Source organism: Calypte anna, chromosome 1 (assembly GCF_003957555.1).
Source record: "Calypte anna isolate BGI_N300 chromosome 1, bCalAnn1_v1.p, whole genome shotgun sequence".
NCBI lineage: Eukaryota > Metazoa > Chordata > Aves > Apodiformes > Trochilidae > Calypte > Calypte anna.
Genome location: NC_044244.1, coordinates 189,300,918 through 189,327,600, shown reverse-complemented (window position 1 = coordinate 189,327,600; position 26,683 = coordinate 189,300,918). Strand labels below are relative to the sequence as shown.

General features: G+C 39.8%; 1 protein-coding gene across 1 annotated transcript in view; it reads right to left on the bottom strand.

Annotated features, from left to right (window-relative positions):
• Nucleotides 1-10,014: 10,014 nt before the first annotated feature.
• NOX4 (NADPH oxidase 4) overlaps nt 10,015-26,683 on the bottom strand; it is a 102,230-nt gene continuing 85,561 nt past the window's right edge. The window contains exons 14-18 of the mRNA XM_030469012.1: nt 21,895-22,014; nt 18,288-18,396; nt 17,647-17,715; nt 15,623-15,723; nt 10,015-10,738 (exon numbers count right to left, since the gene is read on the bottom strand). Coding sequence (XP_030324872.1) covers nt 10,618-10,738; nt 15,623-15,723; nt 17,647-17,715; nt 18,288-18,396; nt 21,895-22,014 — 520 coding nt within the window. The 3' untranslated portion in view covers nt 10,015-10,617. The remainder of the gene's footprint in view (nt 10,739-15,622; nt 15,724-17,646; nt 17,716-18,287; nt 18,397-21,894; nt 22,015-26,683) is intronic.

Here is a 26,683-nt window from a genome sequence, read left to right as displayed (position 1 = left end):
GAAATTTAAACAAATTTGAAATTAGGGACTAATTACCAGGCATATCCATAAAACTCTTTTCAGGCACAACTGTCCACATTTTACAGACAGGCAAAGAGAACGAAGGATTTTAGGTAGAAAAAATGCAACTGGGTATCAAAATCTCAGTTAACTCGAATTCTTCGTGTTACTCTGATATTCCTAAGCAGAGTGACAGGTTTGTAAGGAAACTCTGTAAAATGGTGGGACAGAGCCTGGGGTTAGTCCTGTCTGATCTCTTTTTTAGCCAACTGTTTGCACCTATTAAATTAAGAAAGGGACAAAACGGCAATATGTATCTGCATATGACTTAAGAAGAAGAGAAGAAAAAAAAACAGCAAAGAACTTGGGAAAAACAGAAGAAAACAAAACCCAGGTTTTTTATGATCAGTGTTCTACCTCTGTCTTATTATACGGCTAACTGGTAAGAGCTTTGCTTCATTTGATAGGGACTTTCAGAACTGAAAGGGTGTTGCTTACTGTCTGAAGGTTTATGTGGTGTGCAGTTAATAGTGTGACCTGGCTAAATCCTCCCAGCCAGTGAAAAGTGGTTCCTCTCTTGTGCTGGGGGGCAGCAAGCTGAAGCTACAAAATGGGGTGTTTCATATGACAAGAATATGACTTGTTATGGGCAGGAAGCCACTGAGTACTTTTCTTGTTCTTATAGTCAAGCCTGGGGGGGAAATTAAAAGTTCAGGACTAAATTTTGCGTTGTTCCACTAGAAAACTAAGCAGACGTTTCTCTTCAAAGAATTGTACCACATCCTGATGTATAAAAACATCAGAACAGACTGAAATTACTTCAATGTAAATAGGCATCTCTGAAAAGAACAGAGTGCTCCAAATCGTGGACATTTAGGCTAGAACTTCCCAAAATTGTTATCTTGAACACTACATAGAGATTAAAAAGTATTTGCTGCCTTCCTTTTTAATGCATTATTTTTACTTCAGCTCTAGTGGAAAAAATATATAAATACAGAACTGGGAATTGAGAACAAATTTTCTGGCCTATTTCTTTCGGGACAGGACAGAGTGAGGGAAGACTGCTGTCAGTAGTGGAAGAAGTCAAGACTTGCAACTAAAGAAAAGACAGGGCACCGATTTTTTTTGCTATCAAATTATACATTCTAACTAGAAATAACTTCCAAGACTTATTTCTTAAAAGAAAAATTGAAACGTTAAACTTGTTTTATTACCTTTTCCAAATTATAGATATATCAACAATTTAATTGGAGGTTCATATATTCCTGAGACTGGATTTTCACTGATTATTTTCTGTCTGTGTAGCAGTCTGGTTCAAAGAACTGGGATCACAGGCTATGGTCTTTTCAGGATACCCACACTCATATGCTCAAACCAGTGTGCCCAGTTCTTGGACATTTACTCTGTGAAACTCTCACATGGCTTATGAGCCTCCAATAACTTTTCAAAGTGAGATAAAAATGGATCATTTGTCTTCTTCCTTCCCATGATAATTGCTAACTCTCATCATCTGAGAAACCATTATGAGGTATAATAAGCTGTGGCTAACGCAAGCTAAATGCTCCCTGTCTCAGGACACACAGTTCTTTGAGACCCCAGCAGTTGGCTGAGCCTCTGTTCTCAAGTTAGGAAATAACTCCAGACTCAACCTGCCATAGACATTGCCTTGATTGTTCAGATGCCACAATCCTGGCAAGATGCTATCCTTTAAAAGTAAGGTATTCACTTGGCAAGGCTCAGACTGTGGTAGCATTGCTTAGTTTGAACAGCATTTTCAGCAATGAAAGTTGGAAAGGAAAAAGATCTCCCAAAGAATGCTTTGCCATTAGAAAAAAATACTTTTTTTTTTTTTCCAACTGGTTTCCACTCTTCTTCTAAACATATTTGGTAATGCTAGTATTTCCAAAGGAAAAAAAAATATGGTTTTGGTTGTGGATTTTTTTCTGCTTTTTGGTTCTGAAATGAAAATATATTTATACAAACAATGGAAATCCACAGAATTTGTAAAAAATAAACAAAGCAACAAAACCAAGAAACTTATGCATATTATGAAACTAATGTAGCTGGTTCCATCAAAAATCTTTTTGGACATTAGCTTGAGGAAAAAATGTCACAACTGAATTTTGTTCTAAACTATCACAGATCAAGGGAACTATTTCTTACCTAAATGTGTTACATCAAATTTCTTCTTGTAATTGATTTGAAGGAACACAGGGAGAAGAAATCTCAACGGGATTAAGGGTTTCACAACCTGTCACGTATGTGCTTAGGTATCTTGTTTCAAAAAAAAGCTAAGTAATAAGCCCAGAGCTTCATCAACATATGAATCCTTGAAGAGGCTCTTGGTCACATCTCAATCTCAGTGAAAGCTCTGTCCTTGTGCACTCACAGCAGCATCAGGGCCTCCTTCTAATGATGCAGAGCAGAACATATGTGAAAGGAGTTATCTGCTTGACAGCACAGTCTTTCCTCTTTCCCTTTATAAACAATGAGCTCTCAGCCTCCCTGAAGCAAAGAAACCAGGAGAGGAAATATTTAATCAGAGAAAGGAGGAATTTATTTGCAGCTGATAAACTAAGACCTGTATGGAAATGGAGAATGTAATTGAAATAAGCAACCCTTTCCATCACTGCTCACTGTTCCTGAAACACTTATACGTGAAAGCAAGAACATGACTTAATTTTAGTGTTGGCCACAAATGATCTGACTCACAGAACCAAATCCCTGATTCTCACCCTATTATGAGCTTTCCCCCTATTCTATACAGCTGTCCTTTTGGAACTGCCCGTCTCCTCATTGTAAAAACCATCTGCAGGACTAGAATGACTACAAGACTCCCACTGGTTTGCAAACATCAGAAGAGTTATAAAGGCTGGTGCATGCTATGATCAAAACTGAGGATCTCTGCGTGTCCCAAAGTGGCATTTTCCTGAGTTAGAGGACACAGAGGGAGGAAGAAGCCTCTTTACACAATCTTGCACAGGGAGGTAGCAGACTGACACCCATCCAGCTGACGATAGTTCACTATCAGGTAGAGACCTTTTGCCAAGTTGCATCGCAGCCACATATTTGAGCTCTCCTTGGGGATGTTATGTTTTGCTCAAAAAGCGTATATCAAACATACAAGCGTTGAAGCAATCAAAAAGAATAATGCCACAGGTGAATCTTCACATTCTTATAAAATATTTTTAACAGTTATTTATGTTGTTCTGACACAGTAAAGGAAAAATACAGAACTTATATTTTTTTCCTATTTATTCCTTGTGAACCCTAGTGCAAATATGGGCAGGGTATTTTGAGCTCTTGGAGCTCATCATCCTTATCTGTTCTGGACAGTAGCCACATACCCTGCTGCTCAGCCTCTGAACAACATGCTCCTACAAAACTACAGAAATACAAAGGATATACCCATGCTTCAACTAACCACAACAGTCTGAGACACACAACAGTCAGACCAGCTCATTGTCTACACAATTCACCCTTGTATATGACAGGTCTGAGCTCCAAGTTGCGAAGCAAACACAGGTGGCTCACCTGGCTGCATTTAAACCTGTTACCATCTCACATTGCAGATTCAATCCAAAAGCACTCAACTTTCCCTGGTGCCAAAACATATCTTTGGATAAGCTCTGACTCAGCACCATTCAAAGGGCACGGTCTCAAGTTGTGCCGGGGGAGGTTTAGGTTGGATATTAGAAAGAATTTCTTTCCCGAGAGGGTGATCAGGCATTGGAATGGGCTGCCCAGGGAAGTAGTGGATTCTCCATCCCTGGAGATATTTAAAAAGAGACTGGATGTGGCACTCAGTGCCATGGTCTAGTAACTGCAGCGGTAGTGGATCAAGGGTTGGACTTGATGATCTCTGAGGTCCCTTCCAACCCAGCCAATTCTATGATTCTATGAAAGATGACCTGACATGGCCTGCTTCTGACTACAAATCATGTATCACTGCTATGTGTCTCCTTAAAACATTTGTTTTCCTTTTTGCTTTAGACCTTGCTGCTTCCCAGCAGCTTGCAGAGTTTCTGTGCAGCATGCCCAACCAAGCTGCACTGAGGACAACTTCAGACAAAGTTGACTCCATGTGCTCTCTGGTATTTTGCAATTCTCTGAGATTATTAGAGGGAGAAGAAAAGACTCAGAGGCGTTATTTATTCAATTCAGAAGCAACCTGTTATCACTGTGTTATATTTCTAACAAGCAAACACACGACCAGGAGAGAGCCTGTTATCCCCGAAAAAAGAAACAACATGGTCTTTTGAAAAAAAAATTTAAAAAAATCCCTGCTGCCAATGAATATATTCTTGGTTACAACACAAGGAGGAAGGTTTTGCTATTCCTCCCCCACCTTTTATCCAAATTTCTTCCCCAGGGTTGCAGAGTATGAGATGAGCAACGTGACCTTGCAATGACAGAATTTTAATGTGTGACTGGTGCAGCACCAAAAGCAATGCAGCAGCATCTCTCTTCTCAGTGTTGCTATGTACACTAGACATTTATGTAACACTGCTTCTCATCCTTAAGGCTATCCTTACCTAAGGTCAGCAGCAATGAACACAGAATTTATTTAGTCAACTGTCAAAGCTACTTAAAGCTATCAGAGAGAACTATACATTCCAGTATTTTAGTGAAGAGGAGTTACCAGGTAAAGCCATTCCCAATCCCAAAGCTGAGAAACAGACATAGATGATTTTTTTGAAACAGATTAAATACAAGGAGTGCATAGTGGATTTATTTCAAACAAATTGCTTATTTCCAAGATGCTTACTAAACTGTACTAGTTTTCTTACATGCCTTAGCACTGAGCTGTGCAGAGAAAGGCAATGTATTTGCATATATTAGTTCTCAACCCCCTGGGAGACTCTGTATCCACATCCAGATAATGGAGCTTGCCTGTAATTTGTGGAGAGTATCAGCCAAGAAAAATGTCTCACTTCTTCCCCTTTGCTCCCAGGTTCCAGATTTTTCATCTTGCTCACTGCTGGCTTTCCTCATGCTTTCCTGCCCTCCTTGGTTTGCTCCCCAGTTGATGGTAATTTACCTACTACTCTTGGCTTCCCCCTCCTGGTGTAATAGTACAGATCATTAGGAAGAAATTGCAGATTTTGGACCATGGGATGACAAGCTTTTTCCAGGAGGAAGCAGACATCATGTAAGTAACTTTTGCAAAGTCTGACATCCTCAGAAATCCAAGGGCTTTGTTAAGAGGCAATCTACTATTGGGATGAGTAGCATGTAACACTACAGGCACAGCAAACTTTGAACAACCAATGCAAGTTTGGAGATATTCATAACCTCAGAGGAAATGCACTTCATTCCATGGTACCAAACAGGTCCCCATCCCTCTTACAAGGGTGACACAACTAGCAGAATATTAGAACTTCACATATACTCATCCAGCCCTTTAAGGAGTAGCATTTGTTGCACAACACTGTTGTCCAACATCATTTGTTATACAACAGTCAGCAGAGGACTCAGGTTTCAACCCTAAAAGATGCTGGTTCATTAACCTACTGTACCTGATAAGGAAATTCCAGAGTTTCTGGGATTTACTATGCTTAGGACAGACACTAGAATATCAGGCTCTTTATGAGAATGAAGAGTCTCATTTCAGCTCCATAAGTTCACCAGTGCATCACTACAGTGGTCTTAATGAAACACACCAGCAGCAGAGACAATGGAAATCCCAAATCCCCATGCAGAGCTGAGTTGTCAGCTGCATTATATATATATATCCCTGAAAAATGTACATTCATTGCAGAAAAAGCTCAGTTCAGCACGTACACCAGTGGCATTTTGATTAAACTTTGCTGTTAAATCCTCTTTTGTTAAAACAATAAAAGCTCGTTTTACTTGTGGGGAGTGGGAAATCTTCAGAAAAATCAGATGCACAGTACAGAAAAGAACAGTTCCAGCTTGTCTTGAATCACACTGGCATGTTTATGAAATGACTGCCAGGCTGAAGTGAAAATTAATCTCCCTAGAAGCCCTTTATTTTTTAAACAAGTAAACAGTGCATTTTAATAACTATGACTGTTCTCTGACTTACAAGGCTTGAACTGCTAAAGGCAATGACTTAGCCTCCTGCCTGCTTCTCTAAGAAATGTCTTGTTGTTTGAAACTATAACCTGGTGCGTTAGTGTCGAGTGGAGGCTTTTCTCTTAGGCTGCTGTTCTAAAAGCAATCATTACTTCTCTGTTGTTAGGCTGTTAGAGCTGAATTACTGTTCCCAACACATCTGATCTGCTACTCATATTATCTTCCCTTTCTCAGCTGGGTCCCAATCACTTTCTCACTGAAATGTTAGAAGAATGAGAAGGAAAGGGACAACTCTGGACTTGCTTGCAGTGGCTGCAAGGGATGCTTGCAGGTTGCTCCCTGCTTGTATCAGGCTCTGTGCACAGATGCACATATATGTAGCACTTCTCTCAACTGCAAGGCATGGCTGCTAACAAGATACAAGACTTGCAACAAAGGAAATCGAGGGGGATTCAGTGCTGAGGGAGTAAGTCTGTGCTCAGGATGCAGTGCAAGCTGAATATGCACAGTGCCTTCATAAATGTCTTCACATCAGGCTTGTGTGGGCAGGCGTCTTCAGAGAGAGGGCTTATCTCATTTCTCTTTAAAGCAACTGTTCTGTAGTTTGTTGTAGCTAAACAACTGGTATTTTTGCAGAAAAATGAATTTGGCTCACACTTTCTACCTTAAGCAGTGCAGGCACCAGCTAGGCATCTGTGGTATGCACTGGTGTCCTCTCTCCAGTCCATGTTCAAGGCTGTGATCTCTCAGTGATCTCTCAGAGTCTTTTCAGTACTTTCTCCTAGGAGAGCAGATAAAAGACCAAGGAAGAACACACATGCTATCAGTACCAGATGCTGAAATAGGAAAGTGTTGCTCCAAACTCAGTGTTGGAATAATCATGAATAGTCCTGCAGACTTCAGAGGTGAAGGTCATTCCTCCTCACACCTTCCCATGCTCCATCAGGGCTCACCTCTGCAGTCCTGCATTTACTCACACAAGTAACATCAGTGCTATGGAAAGAAGATTTCTTGGGTGAATGTGATCAATCCAAGTGTTGGCTGTGTAAAGACCTGAGTCTCAAACTGCTGGAGGAAGGTTAGATTCTCATTGCAAAGAAAAGGCTTGGTTACTGTCACGGCATGAAAGCACTTTGGTTTTAAAGAAAAGTTCTGAAACATTTATAATGAATAAAACATAAAGTTTCTGCTGAGCAAACACTGGGAGGTCTGCAGTTTTGTGACAGACTGAAGAGAAATGGCAGAATACATGGTGGGATCCTTCCCTTGACTGCAGGACACTTATGACAGACCCATTTACAGGACTCAGTTTAAAGCATGAAGAGACATTAAATTATGTAAATCCAGTTGATCTGTAAACGTGGAATTAAGTACTGTCAGCCTTCACTTACTTGCCTGGCACTGAGTTATATTTTCATGTACACTTGGCTTACAGACAAAAAAAAAATATGGAATTTAAAAGAGGGCTTGGCTCAGTTTTCCAAGCTGGAGGCACACTCAGAAGTAGCAAGGACAATTCAGCCTGTAGAAAGACCATGTTTATCATAATAACTGCCATTCCTGAAGCCAAGTCAGTAACCCTTAAACCTTTTGCTCCTCTAAAAAGCATAGCTCAAGGAAAAGGAAAAGAGCAACTGAGGCTTTTAACCTCTCCTGAAACCAGAAATTACCCATATAAGCAACCAAGAGGCTTGATCACATAAAGCTTTATACAAAATAAAAGACAAATACAGTTGCACAGAAATTAGACAGACCCTTTCACTACAGGTGCACTGAAGTGATCCTGAAACATTAATTAAGCCTCACAACACTCCAGTAAGATAGACAGTCCCAAGCCTGCTTTGCAAATGGGTCAGCTGAGGTTAGTACAGGACAAAGGCAGTCAGAGGCAGAAGAGACCCTGGTTCTGCTTGCAACTTGCTCTGACAGCACTGTCTGATGCAACAACAGGCATTTAGCATGCCCACGAGCACCATAAGGTCCTGCTACAATGCAGATCAAGACCATAGTACTAGTATTATATTTTAATTACGAAGTGCTACCTATATAGTAGCTGAACCAGAAAACATAATCTGTTTTAGCACACAGGTAACTACAAAACCATGTGCTTGTTATATGGTAATAGAACTGATATCTATCAGGAGATGTGGAATCACAGATAACATTGGGATTAGATTACTCTAAACCATATTTAAAATCCATTAGAAACTAGATCCTTAAGCAAGAGGAAAAAGATCATGGTCTGGTTGTGGTTAATAGATGCTGTGATGATTTCAACCATACTTTAAGCTAACTGCCAGCAAACAAAAAAGCCTGCAGCATCTGCAATACCCAATCTCCATGCGTTTTGCCACCGGTGTTATATTTATTTTAAAACCAATGCAGGAAGTATAAGAAAGAAATGTTAATGATTAAAAAGAATCTAATCCTTTTCTGCATACCTCCAATTTTACAGTGATGGGTGAATAAGATCCAGTGGGAAAATAACAATCTTTCCAGCCTCAAAAAAAAAGAAAAGAAAAGAAAAAAAAATCAATAGCAGCAATGTAGGCTCACACTGCATTTCTATTTTGGCTTCTTTCTCTTCTAGGCTACTTTGAGAATTCTCATCAGTAGGAATATGTCCATCTGCGGCTCTTTCCTTTCCCCTTGAATTTCAAACAGGGAAGAGCCAGAGGTAAAAACTTCAGTGCAAAGTCCAGACACTGAGGAAAAATGTCCTCACATGGCTTCTCTGCTGCTCCTCCACCCTGCTGCTCCACTGAGGGCAACTCCTGAGCAGAAGCTGCCAAGGCAAAGACCAGACTCATTTTCACTAGTTACACATACATCATGCCTACACACCACCTCCTTGAAAAACATTTCCCTTGGAATACTGATACTAATACCCTGTACAGAGTTTGTGTTGAGTTTGAGCTGGAAATTAGTGTCTTTCCTGCTAAAGTAAAAAAGATATTAATTGGAAAGTCATATATTGAATCAAATCTACTGTGCTGAATACAGGTGAACCACAGGCATAAGATATTCTGAGCCATCATACGTCTGAAGATGCTGCAAACACCACAGGGTATTGCTCCCAAGCTGCTGCTGGAGACTAAGAGGCAGGTTTTCAGCAAGTGTAAAGTGGTGTTGCTCTATTAAGATGCTCTAGAATGATGCCTATTTATGCCAGCTGAGTGCCTGATTCCTGCTCATATGTCTTCTTCTCAGCAAAATAAGGTAAAAGGAGTAAATAAGAAATAAATGAAGTTGGATTGACTATTGCATGGAGGAAAAAAAGTTGCTTCTCACAATCAAAAATTTTCAAGTGCCTGTTTTGATTTCTAGCCCTTCCACGACAACAATGAGCAGACAGAACAGTTGTGAAAAGGAGAAGAGAAAGGGAGATTGAATTTGGATGTTTCAGATCCTCCCCTTCAAAACATAATGAAACCATGCTGCAGCTCCTGCAAAGGTTCTATCTGAACACATGATGCAAGAAGCTACAGTGATGAAGGCTTCATTCTTACTCTGCTGTAGGTCTGTCCTGATCCTGCTTTCAGTGACATCAGTGTAAACAAGTGTGACTCCAAGGAAGGTTCTCAAAAGGATCACAGTCAATGAAAAATACGCTGGGACTTCTAAAATTGAATTTCAATTCAATTGTGTTGTGAAATAATCATTAAGAGCATCTGAATGCATGAAATATTTGACATTCAGGGCATGTGAGTGCAGAGTGAGTGAAATCTGCACACTGAGCGTGTGATATAATAAAACATCATATGGCATCTGCTCCCATTAATTGCTTTTCTCACTCCTCCTTCCCAGCTGCATAAATCACACTTGTTTTGAAAACTCACTGAACGCTGAATCAGTGCAAGATAGAGAGTTCTCCATGTATAGATGTCTGTGTCAGAGGCTATGATTTACATGCCAGCAGAGTTTGCAGACAGGTGCTATGCAGTTGTGCTCACTTTTCCATAGTTTAACTTACACCTTTCTCCATGTTCCACCCCTTTTCCTTTCACAGAGGGAATATTCACACCCAGTACAGAAGTAGGATAGAGAAAGTGAGCACTCTGTATTTTAAATATAGAACCCCAATTCTGCAATGCATAAAATCTCTACTAAGGAGAGTCTCCACCCCAAAGGCATGAGATCTGTATACTAACAAAAGCAATAGCTCTTTGAATACACTGTTTTATCATCTGGATTAGCCTGGTCTGGTACAGTGATCCAGCTTCAGAGGACTGAAGTGGAAGAAGTTGAAATGTTCCACGAACTCTTCGTACATCAGCTTTTAAAGCAACTGTGTCTCTCCCAAACATCTGTACTTTTTAATTAACAGAAGCAATTCCAAAGAATCACCTCTGCCACAAATATTGTGTGAGTGCCTGTAGCTTTGAGCATAAGCACTTATTATTTGTTGGTATACTGCTGCATCCATCGTTTTCCAAAGTCTTAAATAATCATAAATAAGAAAATCTGTGCTATTCTTTGGTACATTTCTGTCTGTTTAAACCACAGCTGAAATTTAAGTTGTACAAAGAAAAAATTGCACTTTTATCTTCTAGAGAGTCTTGCCAGTCCAACAGACTTTCAGCTGAAGGATTCTTTATTATACTCAAACCTTGTCCCATAAGAGTTGCTGCTGTTGCTCATTTTATGAAGTATCTTAGACATTTTGTTTGGTCCACAACAGAAAACTCCAATGGTCTTCCTGTTGAAAAAAAAAAAAAAAAAAAAAAAAGAGAGAAAGTTATGACATTGCAAATAAGCAGTAACTTCTAATGATACAATTAGATTCTGGCCTCACTGTGCTATACATAAGCCAGCTATGTATAGATTTTAAGGTGAAAACAGATCACAAGATCGGGTAGTTACTCTTACTGAAGCCACTAGATCTCTCAGAAGTATCTCCCCAACCAGCCCTATTACTTATTTGACTAGGACAATTCTTAGAAAAAAGTACCTCATTTTAGTCTCAACACAGAAACTGATGAAAAATTACTACTCAATACTCTTTTTTTTTCCATAATCAATCATTTTTTGTTAAAAATTACTTCATTAGTGTAACTCGTGATCTACACCAGCAGGAGATCTAGTCACTAGCAGTGATTGGTTACATTAATGAAAACAGTGCACTACTAACCCATGATTATTTCTGGCAGAAGCAGAATAATTTCACTGCTTTAGTTTCATATTAGCATGCAATCTTTCCTTCAGCCTTAAACACAGAATATGCACCTTGTTCATCAACCTGGGTTCATTAGTTAAGATGACTTTTTCACACTACACCACAGACAACAGCTATTTGCTCTCTGATCACCTTAAGCACAGGCTTCACATCAGGCTCCTGGTCATAGAGCAGCTAAGGGCTTAAAGCCTGTAGCAGAATAGGGTACATCCACAACAGCAGGACTGAGCCATTCATGATATTCACCACCTCTTTTTTTTTTAAAAAACGAGAAGGGAATGGAAGGAGCAGGGAAATAGGTTGTGGTGCTGTCTCCTCTATATCATGAAAAAAACCGAAAAGTTCTTCATCTTCCTGCTGAAATTGTGCCACTGCAAAGAAAAATCTTAAAGATTTACTGTGATGGAGAGACAGCACACAAGAGGGAACATGGCTATAACTAAGGTGATAAATGGCACTCACTGAGGCTGCAGACTTGAGTTCTGGTTCCCACCTCCAGGACTGTTTCAGTATTTTCTCCAGTCACTATTTATTATAAAATATCTTAGTACATGCTGTATAAGCAAATGCACAATTTAAACTGTGTATATGCTTGATGAGAAAAAGGAACTAACAAAAGTAACAAGAAATCTTTGCTGCATACTGCCAAGTGAAGGTGCCTGGTGTTAGGCAGCCACTGAGCAGCAGGGCAGTGCCCATTGTACCAACACACAGCAGCACTGGCATGGCATAACTGGGAACTCAAGTATCAGACTGTATCACAACATTATGCAGGTAATTACAATGGTGCCTTTGTGCTGGCACCTTACAACACTGACTCTGCCTTCAGTTACATCATCTCTCCTATCAGTCTCTGGTAAATATTAATAACTCATGCATTTCTCACCCTGATGTATATATAACTAATAAACTTTCCTGTTTATGAGAAGGCTATTTCTTGTTGCTTTTAAATAAGATTCCTCAGCACTTGCAGTATCTGAACACCCTCTAATCTGTGCACAGTGAAGAAAAAAGAATGTATGAGCTGGCAGCAAGAACCTGTCTTCTACTGTGTATTTAATTGAGACAATTAATGTTTCTTTTCATTAGGCTAATTAATATGGACAACAGATAAATAAACCCCAAAGAGTTAATCTGTTCCTCTCCCTTTCTTTACACATACATACAGCCCCCAAAGCATAGACATGTCTAAGCAGCACACACTGCAGATGTATTCCTACCCCAGCAACGTCCTTCATGGAATTTTTGGCTAGTTAGCAGTATCATAGAAAGGTTAAATGGTTTCCTAAGGTCATACAAGAGACCTGTGGCTGACTAAGGTGGTCTCCTGAAACCTCACTGAGATACTGCCCCATGAGGAGAGCCAGAGGCTCTCAGACTTCCCTCCTGGGATACCCACTATCAGCACCTACTTTGGACATCCCTCCATGTATCACTTACCTACCACAGCTCACACCCCACATCCTCCCTCACCTATATCCCCCACTACCCTGCTTGCACACCCTTTCCTGCCACCTTGCTTGGCTCTTGTCCTGTTGCTGTGCAACAAGCAGGCTGAAAGCAGCTACTACATGGAGAATCACACTACTACCCTAAGCTGATGGGCTTTAATTGCTTATCACTTTTTTGGAACAATGGCTGACAGTGTTACTCAAATGAAAATAGGTAGTATAGATGAGGCATAATATCTGAAAAGCTTTTAAATACCACTAACATGTTTACAATTAAAGAAACTGTGTTAGAGGACATTCTTTGTAATAATTATAACCATTAATATAAGATTTACTCATTCAGAGCACTAAGCAAGTAACTCCTCTGTGTTCCTATGGGATGAGTAGGTCAACATGTATTCTTATATTAATTTTATGAGCAGAAAGAGGTGATGGAGAGGTGAAATACTTTACAACCTAGAGAGGACAGAATCAGGATGTGAAATGGTTCCAATTTTAAATCCCATTTTCATTCGTAGAGAGAGATTTCTTCTTTAAAGTGCAAAAAATTTACAGTATGGTGCTCCACACCTTCCTCTCCTACAGATATTAATGCATTTTTCTAGGTCAGATTCCATCTGGAAAAAAAGCATGTGTCCATTTGTACAAAGCAAAACCGAGACAGTGTGGCAGCCAAGGCGTGGTGTAAGATTTTCAACTAGGAGACAACTGAACGGGAACAAGACTGCTGCAGGGTCCCCAAAGAGAGAGTAGGAAAACCAAGACAAATCATTTATTATATAAATCGTTACAATGCGTCTTTGGGACTGTGGGTGTCATATAAAATACCAACAGCAGGTGGCACACGTCTGCTCCTCTTAGCCCAAGAAGAAGGACAGGAACCTGATGCTTGTCCCATGTCATGTTCCGAAGGTCTGGCAAAGCTGAGACACTTTGCTTACTTCGGACCCAAACAGCAACAACAGCAACAAGTCACAAACCCCAGACCAATCTGATGGCTAAACCGATGAGAGATTTGCCAGCTGCATGCTTATTTGTGTGCAGCTTTTACTAAAATCACAAGATAAAAAGTGGAAAATATCTTGGCTGCTCACAAACAAGCCCAAGGGGTGACTGCAAACACATGTGAAAGCCAGAACACTGGCACCAGATCTTGGAAATAACTTCATTGCTCAGCCCACAGGGTCATTTAAGTGGAATGTTAATGAGAAATAAGAACTGAAGTAAAAGTTAGTAGGAGAACAGGAAATCGTACTATAGAGAAAAATGGAAGTTCCTGTCCCATCCAGGGAAATATAGAATATTTACTCTACAACAGATAAGTTTCTGTGGGATAACTGAGCTCCAGTTTGCACTACTGTCTATCATGTTACACATACCTATGACTATAGATACAGACATATAAACCCTGATAAAAGGGTGATGAAGGGTGATGAAGGTTACATCTTAGCAAGCTGCAGGATAATCAAAAGAGTAAGAACATTATTTAGCTAGTAAAAGACAACTTGATTAGAAATGGTGGCACAATTTAAAGACTTGACGTGGAAATGCAGAGCAAATGGTACTTGAAGTCAAATCAGGAGTAATGAGATGGAAAGTACAAAAGAAAAAGGAAGTAAGACGACCACTAATAGCTTCATCTATATTATGTGCACTTACAGCCTTGCAAAGAAGTAGCATAAACTTTGTCATTTTCATCTTTTAAAACTGCATTCACACAGTTAAATAAAAAAGACATTAGAATGAAGCAGAAAAGGTTAACAGTCTTCTATGCAGGACTCTATGCCAGAGTCAGCTTGCTCTTCTGTTCTATTTCCCTTTCTTTCCCATGGTTCTCTACTACAAAACCTTTCCCTAAATGAATCATTTGCAGTGTGAGAATCCTACTAAGGATGTCCACCTCTAGCAGCCTTTGGGGCATCCTGGCAAGGGACCCTGTCCACAACATCCTCTAGGACCTGAATCCAAAACACATATTGTCTGCAGCTTTCTCTGCCAGCTGTGATATTGACACTCAATACTTCTCAAGAGCCAGGGCTCAGTGTACTCCGGTCATATTCAGCCTCAGCACAGAAGAGCCAATAAGCCACAGGCAGATGTTCACCTTTTCAGTGCAAGAGAGGACAAAATGTTCTTGAGGGTAATTTCTGCAGGTGAATAAGATCAAGAGGTACATTTCAACCTGGTGCACCCGGATTTCTGTCAACAGCTCCTGAGGGAGGTTTGCTCCCATCCCACTGACTGTACCAGAAGTGAACTAGAGAAAACTCACACAATCCCTTCTACTAGATCAGCTTTTGAGACAGAAAGCTACCGGTATAAAATACTTAAACAACAGAACTGGATCTGGACAAAGACATTCCATAGTCTAATTGGATGTCTTGTCTGGTTTACAGCTGTCTTGTTTCAGACCATAATATGTTTGGCTAGCACAGTAAAAAGGCATTGCCAGGTCTTGACAAAGAATAAAGAAGTGCCAGGAATCTCCCTCCAAAGATGATATATCCTCAGAGTAAAAGCAACACAGAACAGTCAGATTCTTCCTTGTGCCTTCTGTTTGCAAACCAGCATTATAAATTGTGAAGATTATACAAGATGCCAACAATTTTAAAAAATGCAACTTTATATATAAAACAGCGTATGTTGCAAGCAAGATATTGCCACTGACAAAACCATAAGGAATCTCTGTGCAGTGAGATGTAAATCTATTACTTTTATTTCCTGGGCCACTGAACATCCTAGCTGCATGAAAAGATGAGCTGTTCTGAGTGTAAAAAACCAAAAAGTTTCAGTTTATACAGGATATCTCTCATAATATTAACTACTTTCAACATCAGTAGCTTAAACATTACATTCTAAGATAATACCAAAAAAGATTACCATACAATCATAGCTAGAAACGGAACATCTCTCCACAGTTCAAACTGTGGCACCCTTCAACCAAACTGGTACTCACCGCCTGTTACACTTTGCTATCTCATCAAAAATAAGTTTCCACCGGGGTCGTCCAATTAAAAGCCTTGAGTTTAAAGCTTGATATTTTTCACCAATTATTTTCTGAAAGAAACAAAAGAAATTCATTCTGCCTGATTTGTAAATTGCCTCGTATCACCCAGGGCTCTCATTTCTGACACTGGCTGACTTACCATACTGCTGAGGTGTAAAACCTGAGCACGAGTATCAGACAGTAGTGATTAAAACTGAAGCCATTTAATGCACCAATACCTCTGCTCACTGCTTTTCAATGGCTCTCCTTGGTGTTTGTTACATATTGTTCCTCATGCAGCTGCTCATTAATCTCCCCATTACTTTTAAACCAATTTATTTATGCCATAAACCAATAACCATGCCCCTATTATTCATTCCCTCACTGGCTTTTAATGCTAGGCTGGAAGAAACACTGCAGACACAAAAATCATATTTCTGTCTGAAGTCTTTTTTAACTTCATACAAGTAACTATTAAGATGAATAGGTCTGAAAAAGTAACAAGGGAAATCTTCCATTTCTCCCTGAGAGTAGTTTGCCACCTGTTTTAAGTTGCTATAGCAGCAAAAAAGCAGCTAAAACTTCTCCCCCGCTGGATCCCAATCCATTCCAGCACTGCTAACCCACCAGCATTTTGATAAGGTCAAATGCCCTTCCATCGCATGGCATCCCCTTTGTTTGGTTTTATGAGTGTGATAGAAAGGCAAGGAGAAGTTCCATCTTAGCAAGGCTACCAGATTCACACCACTGCTGAATGACCTGAACCCTTGCCCACACCAGTGCAAGCTCAGAGCCTTGGCTAACTCATCCTTTGTTGGCCTGTTCTAGTCAAGAGGCATTTGTGGAGGGATGGGCTTGGCTCCCTGCTGTCACACAGGCATGCTGCTTCTCAGCAAAGGGAGAACAAAGCAAAATTGCCCTAATGTTGCTAGCAGTCAGTGCTTTGGACTAACATCAGGGAACACAGAAGCTGTAAGGCAACAGAGAGCTGAACTTAACTCCCCTTTGAGAAATCACAAGCAGCATTATATTTCATGCCAGTTTTGTTCAACAGCTGCTAAAGAAAAGTGACTTTAATGAAAGACAAAAAAAAGTTTTTAAGATTTTAAAGGCTTAAAATGACTTTAAACCAACAATTGTACACCAGGTTCACCAATTATGCATTTTCCAGCAACCCATTCCAGCTGACATACATCACCCAGTCATAAAATCTGTGGAGTACTCTTTATAACTACTTTAGCTATCACATTATTTAGACTTATGGAGAGTGCTCCTTCCAGAGTTGTGAATGTTTTGCTGTCTCCAGCTCATACTAGGCAGATCAAAATCTTTTGGGCATGGCTCCTGACTGTATTTCATGTTTTGTAGTAATTCTTAGGCTTGGTTCTGGGCCCGCTGCAGTCAATGGAAATTTCCAGACACAGCAGGGTAAATTATCAGGCCCGAGCTCAGGTACTAAATAATGTTAAATGAAGATCATAAGCATGAATAGCTACTGGAGATGCCAACATCTGAGGAACTGGCCCAGCTTTGCGACTGGTAGTACATAACAAACGGTTCAGTATAATTTACACTCTTAAACATGGAAAGATTTGTAACTTTTCTTTCAATATGTATTTGAAAAGAAGATTTGATCTTGCAAGCTCCTAGAACCATTCTGGTTTGATTCTTAGCCCAGAAATGATGCAGATTTCCTATAAAACACAGCCAGCTGCCTGGTCTGTTGCCTGGCCTGGAAGGACCTCTTTCCTAGAAAAGGAGGATATGGATTTCTGCCCATATCTAATCAAGTTAAGGCTACTAGATTTGATTCTCTTAATGCTGTGGGGATGGACTTGCTCTCTTGGCCTAGTAATGAATCAATCACTTGAGTTCACGGCCTCATTTCCTGTTTTTACCATCTGCAGTAATTCCCTCTTGCCTTTGACTGTCAGTTTGTATTGTCTACTACCCCAAGGTCTAGTTCAGTTTACAAACAGCATTTAGCCACATACCTGTATTCCATCTGTTTGACTGAGGTACAGCTGGATGTTTATATAGTCTGGTCGATTCTCCTGCCAAAGCTGGAAGGATGATAAAAACAGCTAGTGAAAAAATATTCCTTCCTTTTCTTAATGGAAGGGTAAAGTCACTTGTGCTTTCTATCCTGAGAGACTTAGGTTTCAATGCCATGGAAGTAAGCTTTTAATGAAGAAGATACACTGGCATAGTGCTCCTTTGTGCACTCCAGAATGCTACACATTACGATTTGCAAAATATTTTAGGAAGCCACACTGCTCTTAAAATCTCCTGAAAGCATAATTCCCCCTCCCTTCTCAATTTGTCTACTACCCAAATGGCTAAAGGCTTCTCAGATTCCCTAGCCTGCACATTCTTCTTCCACCTCATAAATTTCACAGATAAGTGTCCAGAGTACTGGTACATGGCCACAAACAATGAAATACTGGTGACAGATCCTCAAATTGTTTTCTGCAGCACCAGAAATAAAGGAAGTCTGGGTCAGGTAGTCGAAGCAGAAATACAATTGGAGCTTGCTTGTTTTGAGCTTGTCTTTCTCTATTGCAAGCTGTTGTGTGGTGTGAACATACCCTGCAGTTAATATGTTGTCAGCATCCCCCCATGAAACACCCGTTACCTTGTTGTGCAACGCACAGAGCAGATCTGCAAACCAGCGGAAAGATTCGATGTCCCTGCACACCCAAATGAAGTAGAGTCTTCTGAGCTTGTAGCATTTCCAGCCATCACTTGAAAAGAAAATGTTCGGGTAATTTAAAATTATCATTTAAAAAGGAAACATTAATTAAGATGCTTTATATTCATTAATGGAAGCATGAATTTCCATTATAAGCTAACTGCTGAGTTGCTCTTCATCCTATGATACAACAGATGCTGCCAAGACCAATACAACCTATTATGGTGATCCTGAGAATATGAAATCTCTAACATAGAGCTAATACCCTCCAGAGGTACTATTTCCACATTAGAAAGTTGTCAGCTATACAAATGATTTGGTCAGCAAATATGGATTTATGAACTGTTATCAAACTTTTATTTCAAAGCAAAGCAGATATTTTAAGTTCAAGCGTATTATGTCAATTATTTATTAGGTTTATAAGGTGACCCATAGGAAGAAAATATTGACAAATTCAATAATGTCAGGACTTAATTCTGCCTTTATATGTGAAATACTCTGATTGATTATAATTAATACTCTAGCAAAATCACAAAGACCAAGTTAAATCAGAATTCCACTATGTGAGGGAACTGTGTGATATAGTAGAGAGTCTTCAGAAAATGCTGGAGGGGAAAATGCAGTCATTGGAAGATTTTGGTATTGCCTTTAGAAAAACATTGTAATCATGTCAGATTTCCAATGCAAATAAAACACAAATACATCACAGAGAAAGCACTGGAATGAACTGGGAAAGAAAGCAGAAGTTAAAAAAATCCTAATGATTAATGAGTTCAAACAAGACACAAACATCCAAAGTATCTTTTTTGTTAGCCAATGTTGCTTTCTGTTGTTCTGATCACTGAATTAGAAAGTTTACTCCTTTTTGTCCTAAAATAATTTGCAGATACAAAAGGCCATGGCCTGCCATCTTCTAACACTAGACCCAGAAGCCAGCTCCAGTTGGAAAGTTTCATGATACATCTCACTATATCTGTTGAGCATTATTCCAAAGTCTAGGCCTGCTGACATATCCAGCAAGGGCATCATACTAACCTATCTACCCTAAGTCATGACTCCAGTCACTGTCTTACCTCCGCTATACCTCTACTCTCCAATGTTAGCCCAAGAACATGCAGGGGCTGAGAACTCACCTTTGGTGTAAACTCCACACAAAGAGAAAAAAGTGCTTTAAGACTGGAGAGTACATTGTATTTCAAGTCCTGATTTCAGCTTTTTTACTTGTAAACTCTTGGCCTGCAAAGCAGGATTTTCTCCATCATTTTCTGTCTGCCTATACTGAGACAAGCCCCCAGGAAGGGTCACAATATGGTCAGATGTGACAAGATAAGCAGTTGCAAGAAAATAAATGCCTTTCACCATAAAAAGGAAAAAAGATTAAAGAAGAGAAAAATGCAAGGCATTTTGTATTGAACTGCTGTAGTTCAGTAACAAACCAGCACTCTGGGTGACAAAACATTGGAGCTGGAAAAGTGGCTGGACTGCACCACTTCAAGAAACAGGTCAAGCATAGAGTTAAAATAGGACATTGGACATATATGCTTGGGTCTGCCTCCAGCAGGACATATTCATGTAACAAAGGTACAATCCTCCATTATAGCTAAATCCACAGGTACAGAACGTTTTTTTTGTGTTACCATTGCCCATAATAATGGCCATTATTTACAGACCCTTCTGCATGAAAGCCACAAGCTTTTCCTACTGTGACTTTGATTTTCTTAAAAATAAGCAAAAGGGTTCAACAGTTAGGAGAAGAGAAGGGCAGGAGCAGGAATTAAATTGCGAACATACAATAGGAAGGCAACTGAACAGGAAACAAATGACTGCATGGACAGGCTTCTGATCTTTCCCTGAACTGCATGTCCTTGACTCAACAGGACCGGCCCTGCTGCTCTGCAGTGCTGGCATCACAAGGTAGTTTGGATGTTCAACACCTGCTGATTTCTGCTTCCAAGCCAAGGCAAAGAAAAGGGGCAGACCATCCACTAAACCAGTGCTGTGTTGATGTTTAAATACTGAGAAGGAAAGCAGGTTTAGACGTTTACTTTTTCCCAGAATCACAGAATGATTCCCATGCATAATGTTACAGTGCACTAGGGGAAGATGGGCTACAACGGCAGGTAATGGCTGGTTGGAAGCTCATTTATGGCTTTGTCCTAATTGATATACATTACAAAAGCTTTTGGACACAAACCCTCTATGTCAACGTCTCTGCAAGTTCCTTCAGCCTCTGATAACACACTGAGAGAGCCAAACATCTCACTACCTGCTGCTGACCCATCATTATCATCTGTGACATTTTTGCTAAGCACTGTCAAAGATAATTCATCATGACAAAACTGATCATCTTATCCACTGGGCCCCAGGCTTTCAGAAAAAATGTTTTTGAGAGGGTAATCAATATGGTCTCAAAGAAAGAAAATGAGGGAGCACAAGGTGGTCTTTGTGGCTGCAGTGTTACGAGACAGGTGGGGCTGTTAATTTTCAGAAGTGCTCAGCATTGGCAGGTTCAGCTCAGATTGAGTACAGAAGAACATGCACAGAATGTAAATTACAGGCTTTAAATTCACTTTGAAGTTAAGAGTTAGCCCTTGGCATGTTCATCTTAGAGCAAATGCTTCAGCTGTGCATTGTAAAACCCTCTCAAATCCAGCTAGCCTTTCAACACTTCAGGGAAGCATTTGCTGCTCTGGTTAGCTGTTCATACAGTGCTTAGGAAACAGGGGTGATTAACCTAGGACTGGAGCTCTGACCCAATAATATAGCAAATAAAAATTTTAAAATTTTTAAAAATATTAATAGCTATCAGAAGCAAGATAACTTGTAAGTTCCACATAGTGTAAGATTTGGTGGGAACCATGTTGCCAGTGTGATGGAGAAATAAGAGGCAAAATGTCTGGTCTGAATAAAATGTCAAAGGCTTTAAGTTAAAAACAAAACAAAACAAAACAGGAAAAAAAAAAAAGGAAACAAGAAAAATAGCAAAGAAAAAGGCATACCCAAAGTTTCCAGTTTTCAAATGGAGTTAAATATCTGAATGCAATCTGAATCCAAGCTGATCCCTTTTCTTTAAAAACTTAAGCTTACATAATTGCAGAAGTCAAAACAGTCCAGAAGAGCTGACCCCCTGTATATCCAGCAGAAAAACTGTCACAGCTTCCTGACTCCCAAAGCTCCCTGTCATAGTCCATTGCCTCATCTAAGCTAAGACTAGGGGAAGAAGTCACAGAGTCACACAAAATCACAGAATGTTAGGGGTTGGAAGGATTGAAGGGCTGTGACTACATTAATCACAGCTGTGCTGGATGCAGGATGCAGGTTAGTGACACTGTCCCAGCTCACGTGCATTACTGACACAACTCTTTGAGTTACAAAGCCTGTACAAGATTATTTCTGGTCTTCAGGGAACACTCCAGTCCTCTACCTCTCTCCAAGGAATCACTCACTGTGTTGTGCTAATGGAGTTTTTTCAAGACACTGAAAGTCTTTCTGACATGCAGTACTATGATAAACTGGGGGAAATGGTATGAAAAGGCTGAAGCTCACTTACAGCAAGGTGTTGAGTACTGATGCAAATGGTGTAACTCCAATACCTCCAGCCACGCAGAGGCTGACCTCATAGTTCAGGGATTCCTCAAAGGGACTTCCAAAAGGTCCATCCACATACAGTCTGGAAAGAAAAGAAAAAGTAGGCTGGAATTAGCATCCTACAAAGAATTTTCTCAAATTTTTATCAGCCTTGGGATGCAAAATACGAAAACTTCTTCCCGGAAAGATTAATGTAGAGAGAAGCTGACATATAAGTAGTATGAAAAACTGTCATAAAAAAATCTCTTGTCATATTTCATGATCAAACAAGCCATTTTTAAAATCAAACAGCTGGAGGTGACTAAATTATGACTGCCCTTTTTCTGGTATTAGAAGACAAAAAAACTGCTGCACTGAAAACAATAACAACTTGGTGGACCATAAGAAGGACCAGGAAGAGAGTTTGGCTAGCCCTGCCACCTCTTAAACACCAGAAACAAGGAGATGGACAAATGAGTACAAAAAATTATTTTTTGTGCTTGTCATCATGGTCTTCAAGGGCCTTCAGGGAATTAAAAAAAGGTGACATGTAACCATATTGCAGTGAGCAAGAAGAACAAATTAACATTTCTCTACTCCTTCACTTGAAATCCAGATCCTGGGAAATGTGATCTATCCCAATCATACAGGATACCTGAAGAGGGGTAAAACCCATCAAATTTACCTCCCTTGACTCAGGACTCTCATTCTTACAACAATTTTGTCCATCTGTTTCAGAGATCATGTAGGAGACTGAGTCCCATTTCTAACTAATATTTAATATTTCAGATGCAGCTGACTGTAATTTTAAAAAGGTGTTTTAAGTATATGCAAAAGTTTGACCTTTAAATCTCACCTATACTGCTAAAAGTCTGACCAAGGTCATCCATAGATAGCTTAAAATTTCCTGACTGTAGTATCTCTAATAAGATTCACGTATCCCTATTCTACTTATGGGATGCCAACTGCACATCTTAATTCCTAACAGATTCAACTTTAGAGACTATTATGAAGAGAACCTGAATAGCACATGCAGTCAAGGTCTGCTCTGTGTATGAGTGGACCACTGAATCCCCACATTTTAGGTAACCAGTGAACACAACAAAGAGTGGTGGGACCAGCACCATGTTCAGTGGCTCAGTGTCTGGCTATTTGCTCACACCTGGGCTGACTGACAGCCCCTCACCTGAGTCCACACAAAAGTTCCAATATATATATTTTTATAAACACACACATACTGCTACTATTATGCAACTAAGCTAAGCATACTATTTGTCTTACAAAGGGGCATAAGCTTCTCCATTATACCATCAGCCAGAGAATTAAAGGAAGAGGAGGTGATACTTTTCCCAGAGTGTTCCAAGCCTCATTTGATTCTTTCCTTTCCAAGGCTGGATCTTAGCTGTAAATTTGTATCTCAGTCTGATTACATTTTTTTTATTTTTTGTGGTCTGATCCTTGGCACCCTACCAGTCAAGACCACATCTTGCCTGGTCTTGCCTGGACCATATCTAGACCTTGGCCTATATGGTCCTTCCTAGGAAATTTCTTCCAGACTTCTGCTATTGCTAGTATCTGGATGCCTCACACATTAGGCTCCTTCTTCTACAACATCTTACTGAAACACGGGTAAGTACCTTCTTTCTGATGGATCTGGAGGCAAAATACATTGATCCTTAATTATGCCCTGCCTTAGAAATTTTGTTCTTGGCTCTTGAACAGAAAGGGAGAAGACTCTGGATCAGCCACAGCCATCAACAGAAAGCACTGGAAGTGCTGGCAGCAGACATTTTTAAATAAACAAAATTATTCACTAATATTAATAAATAATCAATTTGCAACCCTAACATGCTTGTTCTTATTTCTATCTTTGTATTCTGGACTTGCTACAGTGTTCTATAAATGTTCTCTTGGAGAATCTGAAAGCTTTTCAATGTTACATATGTTAGAACCAGTATGAGAATATCAGAGAAACAAAAATTCACTCATTACTTAGGACAGATAAATTATTTTGCACCATGGAGCCAAGAAAAAATTAACTGGATATGCACATACAATATAAACAGAACTTAAAGCATCTTCTCATTAAATGTTTCTTATTACATAATTATATCCCATTTGATTAAGAAGGGCTTATTTTCCACTAATTAAACAGTACCACTGCTGGTCCAGAGTGCAGAAGCAGCTGCTTTAAGAGATCTTCTAAATGTTGCATTGTCACTTGACTAAGCAGGTAAAGGAGCATCTTTTCTTTAAATAAGCAACAGGGGGAATGAAGAGAAGCATGTTGTTACTCTGAAATTAATTTGGTCTTGGAGAAAGTCATAAATGCTGTGGGTCTCAGATGTATAACTCAAAAGAGATCTAATTTCATGAATCAGTGTAGGGGAAAAAAAAATAAAATTGGATAACAAAGACCAACAACTGAAGTCCACTGTCATTCTTGGCATACCTCTTACACATGTCACCCTAGCCAGGTCCTGTCTAGCTGATGAAATCTGGAGAATCACTACTAAAGGTATGAAGGGCATAAGCACAGGCCTGAGGGAAATTCCTTGCATTTTGCACAAGCAGCATTAGCTGTCATTTGGATATATAGACTTAAAGCTAACATTTTAGGGGAAAAACACAAATGAACAAAACAAAAGCAAACTAGCAAAGGAGATTTTTCAAGCTATTACAACAGTGGATGTGACAATAGTCATATATTGCAGGGCTGCCATTCAGCAGAACTGCACTTAAGCCTACTTGAGACCTAAGGTATTTATGTATGTCTAATCTCAAAAAGCAATTCCTGGGAGGTCTGAGTGCCCCTGAATCCTGCTGACATGATCAAGAGTCGAAACATGCAAAGCCAGATCTGGTCACCACAAACCAGTCAAGCACAGTGCATAATTCTATGTCAGATATTTAAGAAACAACCTTCAATTAAATATGTACTTTGGTCAGATTGCTCCAGTTTGTGGCCCATTAGCCCCATCTGGCCTGTGAAATATTTCTATCTGCACACTGTGTTTTCTCCCTCTGAGGGAGTAAGGACCAGTTGTTTGGACAGCAAATGCAGTCAGAGGAGCCAAGAGCCTCCTGCTGTGTCTGCATGTGGCCCAGCACAGAACAGCCAGACATCCCTGCTTCCAAGTGTGAGAAACAGAAATGGGGAAAAAGCTGGAGAGATACTGCTACTGCATTAGCTGGCTCCACAAGGCTGCCTGAAAAGATTGAAAGACAAAGATAACGTGATTTCCTGGAAGTTTTTGTTGGATGCCATAAACATGTGCTATTTAAGCCTATTTTACTATGGGAGTAATTCATAATTAAAGAAAAAGTGATTACCATGGCCCTGTGGAGGGGGTCAGTTAGGAATTAATCCTTCCTTTCTTCAAGTCATTGGAAGGAAAAACCCTGATGCTGTATCAAACAGCAGAGTGATGAAGGAAGCAGCAATTCAGTCATAGATTTTTGTAGATATTATGCAACTTTCACTTCCTGTCAACACATTCCTACACATTCCTACTGTCTTTTGGGAGTACTGGGAAATTTTGCACTAAACCAGATAATTATTATGAATGAAATCTCACAAAATTCAATAAAAAGTCAGCCAAGCCAAGGGGGATAAGATGATTTTTTTTTTTAATTGTGACCCAAATGTATCCCACTACCAAGTTATCTTCTCCCTTTTCCCCAGATTTAATTAATATGAGGGGAGGGAATGGAATTTCACTAAAAGTTTAGAAATTCTCCCGTTAGGCCAACTTGTTCAAATATTGAGTTGTTCTTTTCACATGTATTCATTTCTAGTCTTAGGAGTGCTCTCAGTTTTTCTGGCACAGTTTCTTAGCTCACAATCAGAAAAAGCTCCTCAAAGCAGAACAAACCACAAAAAAATAGCAGATTACATTATTAAAAAGCATCTTACAGATAGCTGGTGAGCATATTTTCTATTTAAAGCACACTTACATTCTATAGTACAGCAGATATATGTATAGTACAGAATTATCCCAGCAAACAACAAGACCTTGTTCCAGAGCTGGGCAGTGCAACTGCAGTAACATGGGACTTTTCCTTACCCAAGGGACAACAGTCTCAGGAACACAGGAAGCTGTACTGCTTTTGAGACACAAGTCTTTATCTTCCATAAGGACCTGCCCACATCTCTGTTGGACTTGGACCTCAGTGCCCTTAGAAAAGTTTAATGCTTATCTTATAATTCACTACCCAATTGTAAATGCTGATATTATATCATCACTTTTTTTCCCAGGCTCATTGGGAGCTACTGTGAGACATTATTATGGATATTAGTGGAATAACAGATGGATAGGGGAGTTAGCTCAAGAGCTTGTAGGAAATTTTAATTAAAGAAGTATCAGCATATGAAAGCTTAACAAAATGCTTGGACACAAAGTACTGCACTGAGCACAGAAAGTGAAGTCCCAGTCTGTTTGAACTTTGTGGCAAAACTCCTACCAATGTCAACAGATGAAAGATTCACTCAGCAGTATGAGATTTTATTTCCTTGAAGCAGTATTCAGTTTGTTACTAAGACCAGGTGTAGCTACCTTTTGTGAGCAAACTGAGTATATTTGATATAGCCAAAAGAGATGTAGCCAAAGAGATGGCTATACCCTGACACAGCCAAAAGAGATGCAGTCAATACAGTTAATGGAGCTGAGGGAGATTCAGGATGTGATGAGTGGCTCTCTATGTCTACAGACTGTACTGACTCCATTAACAAGACCTTAGAGATCAGTGTTGCTCTGGAACAGCTGAAGGCC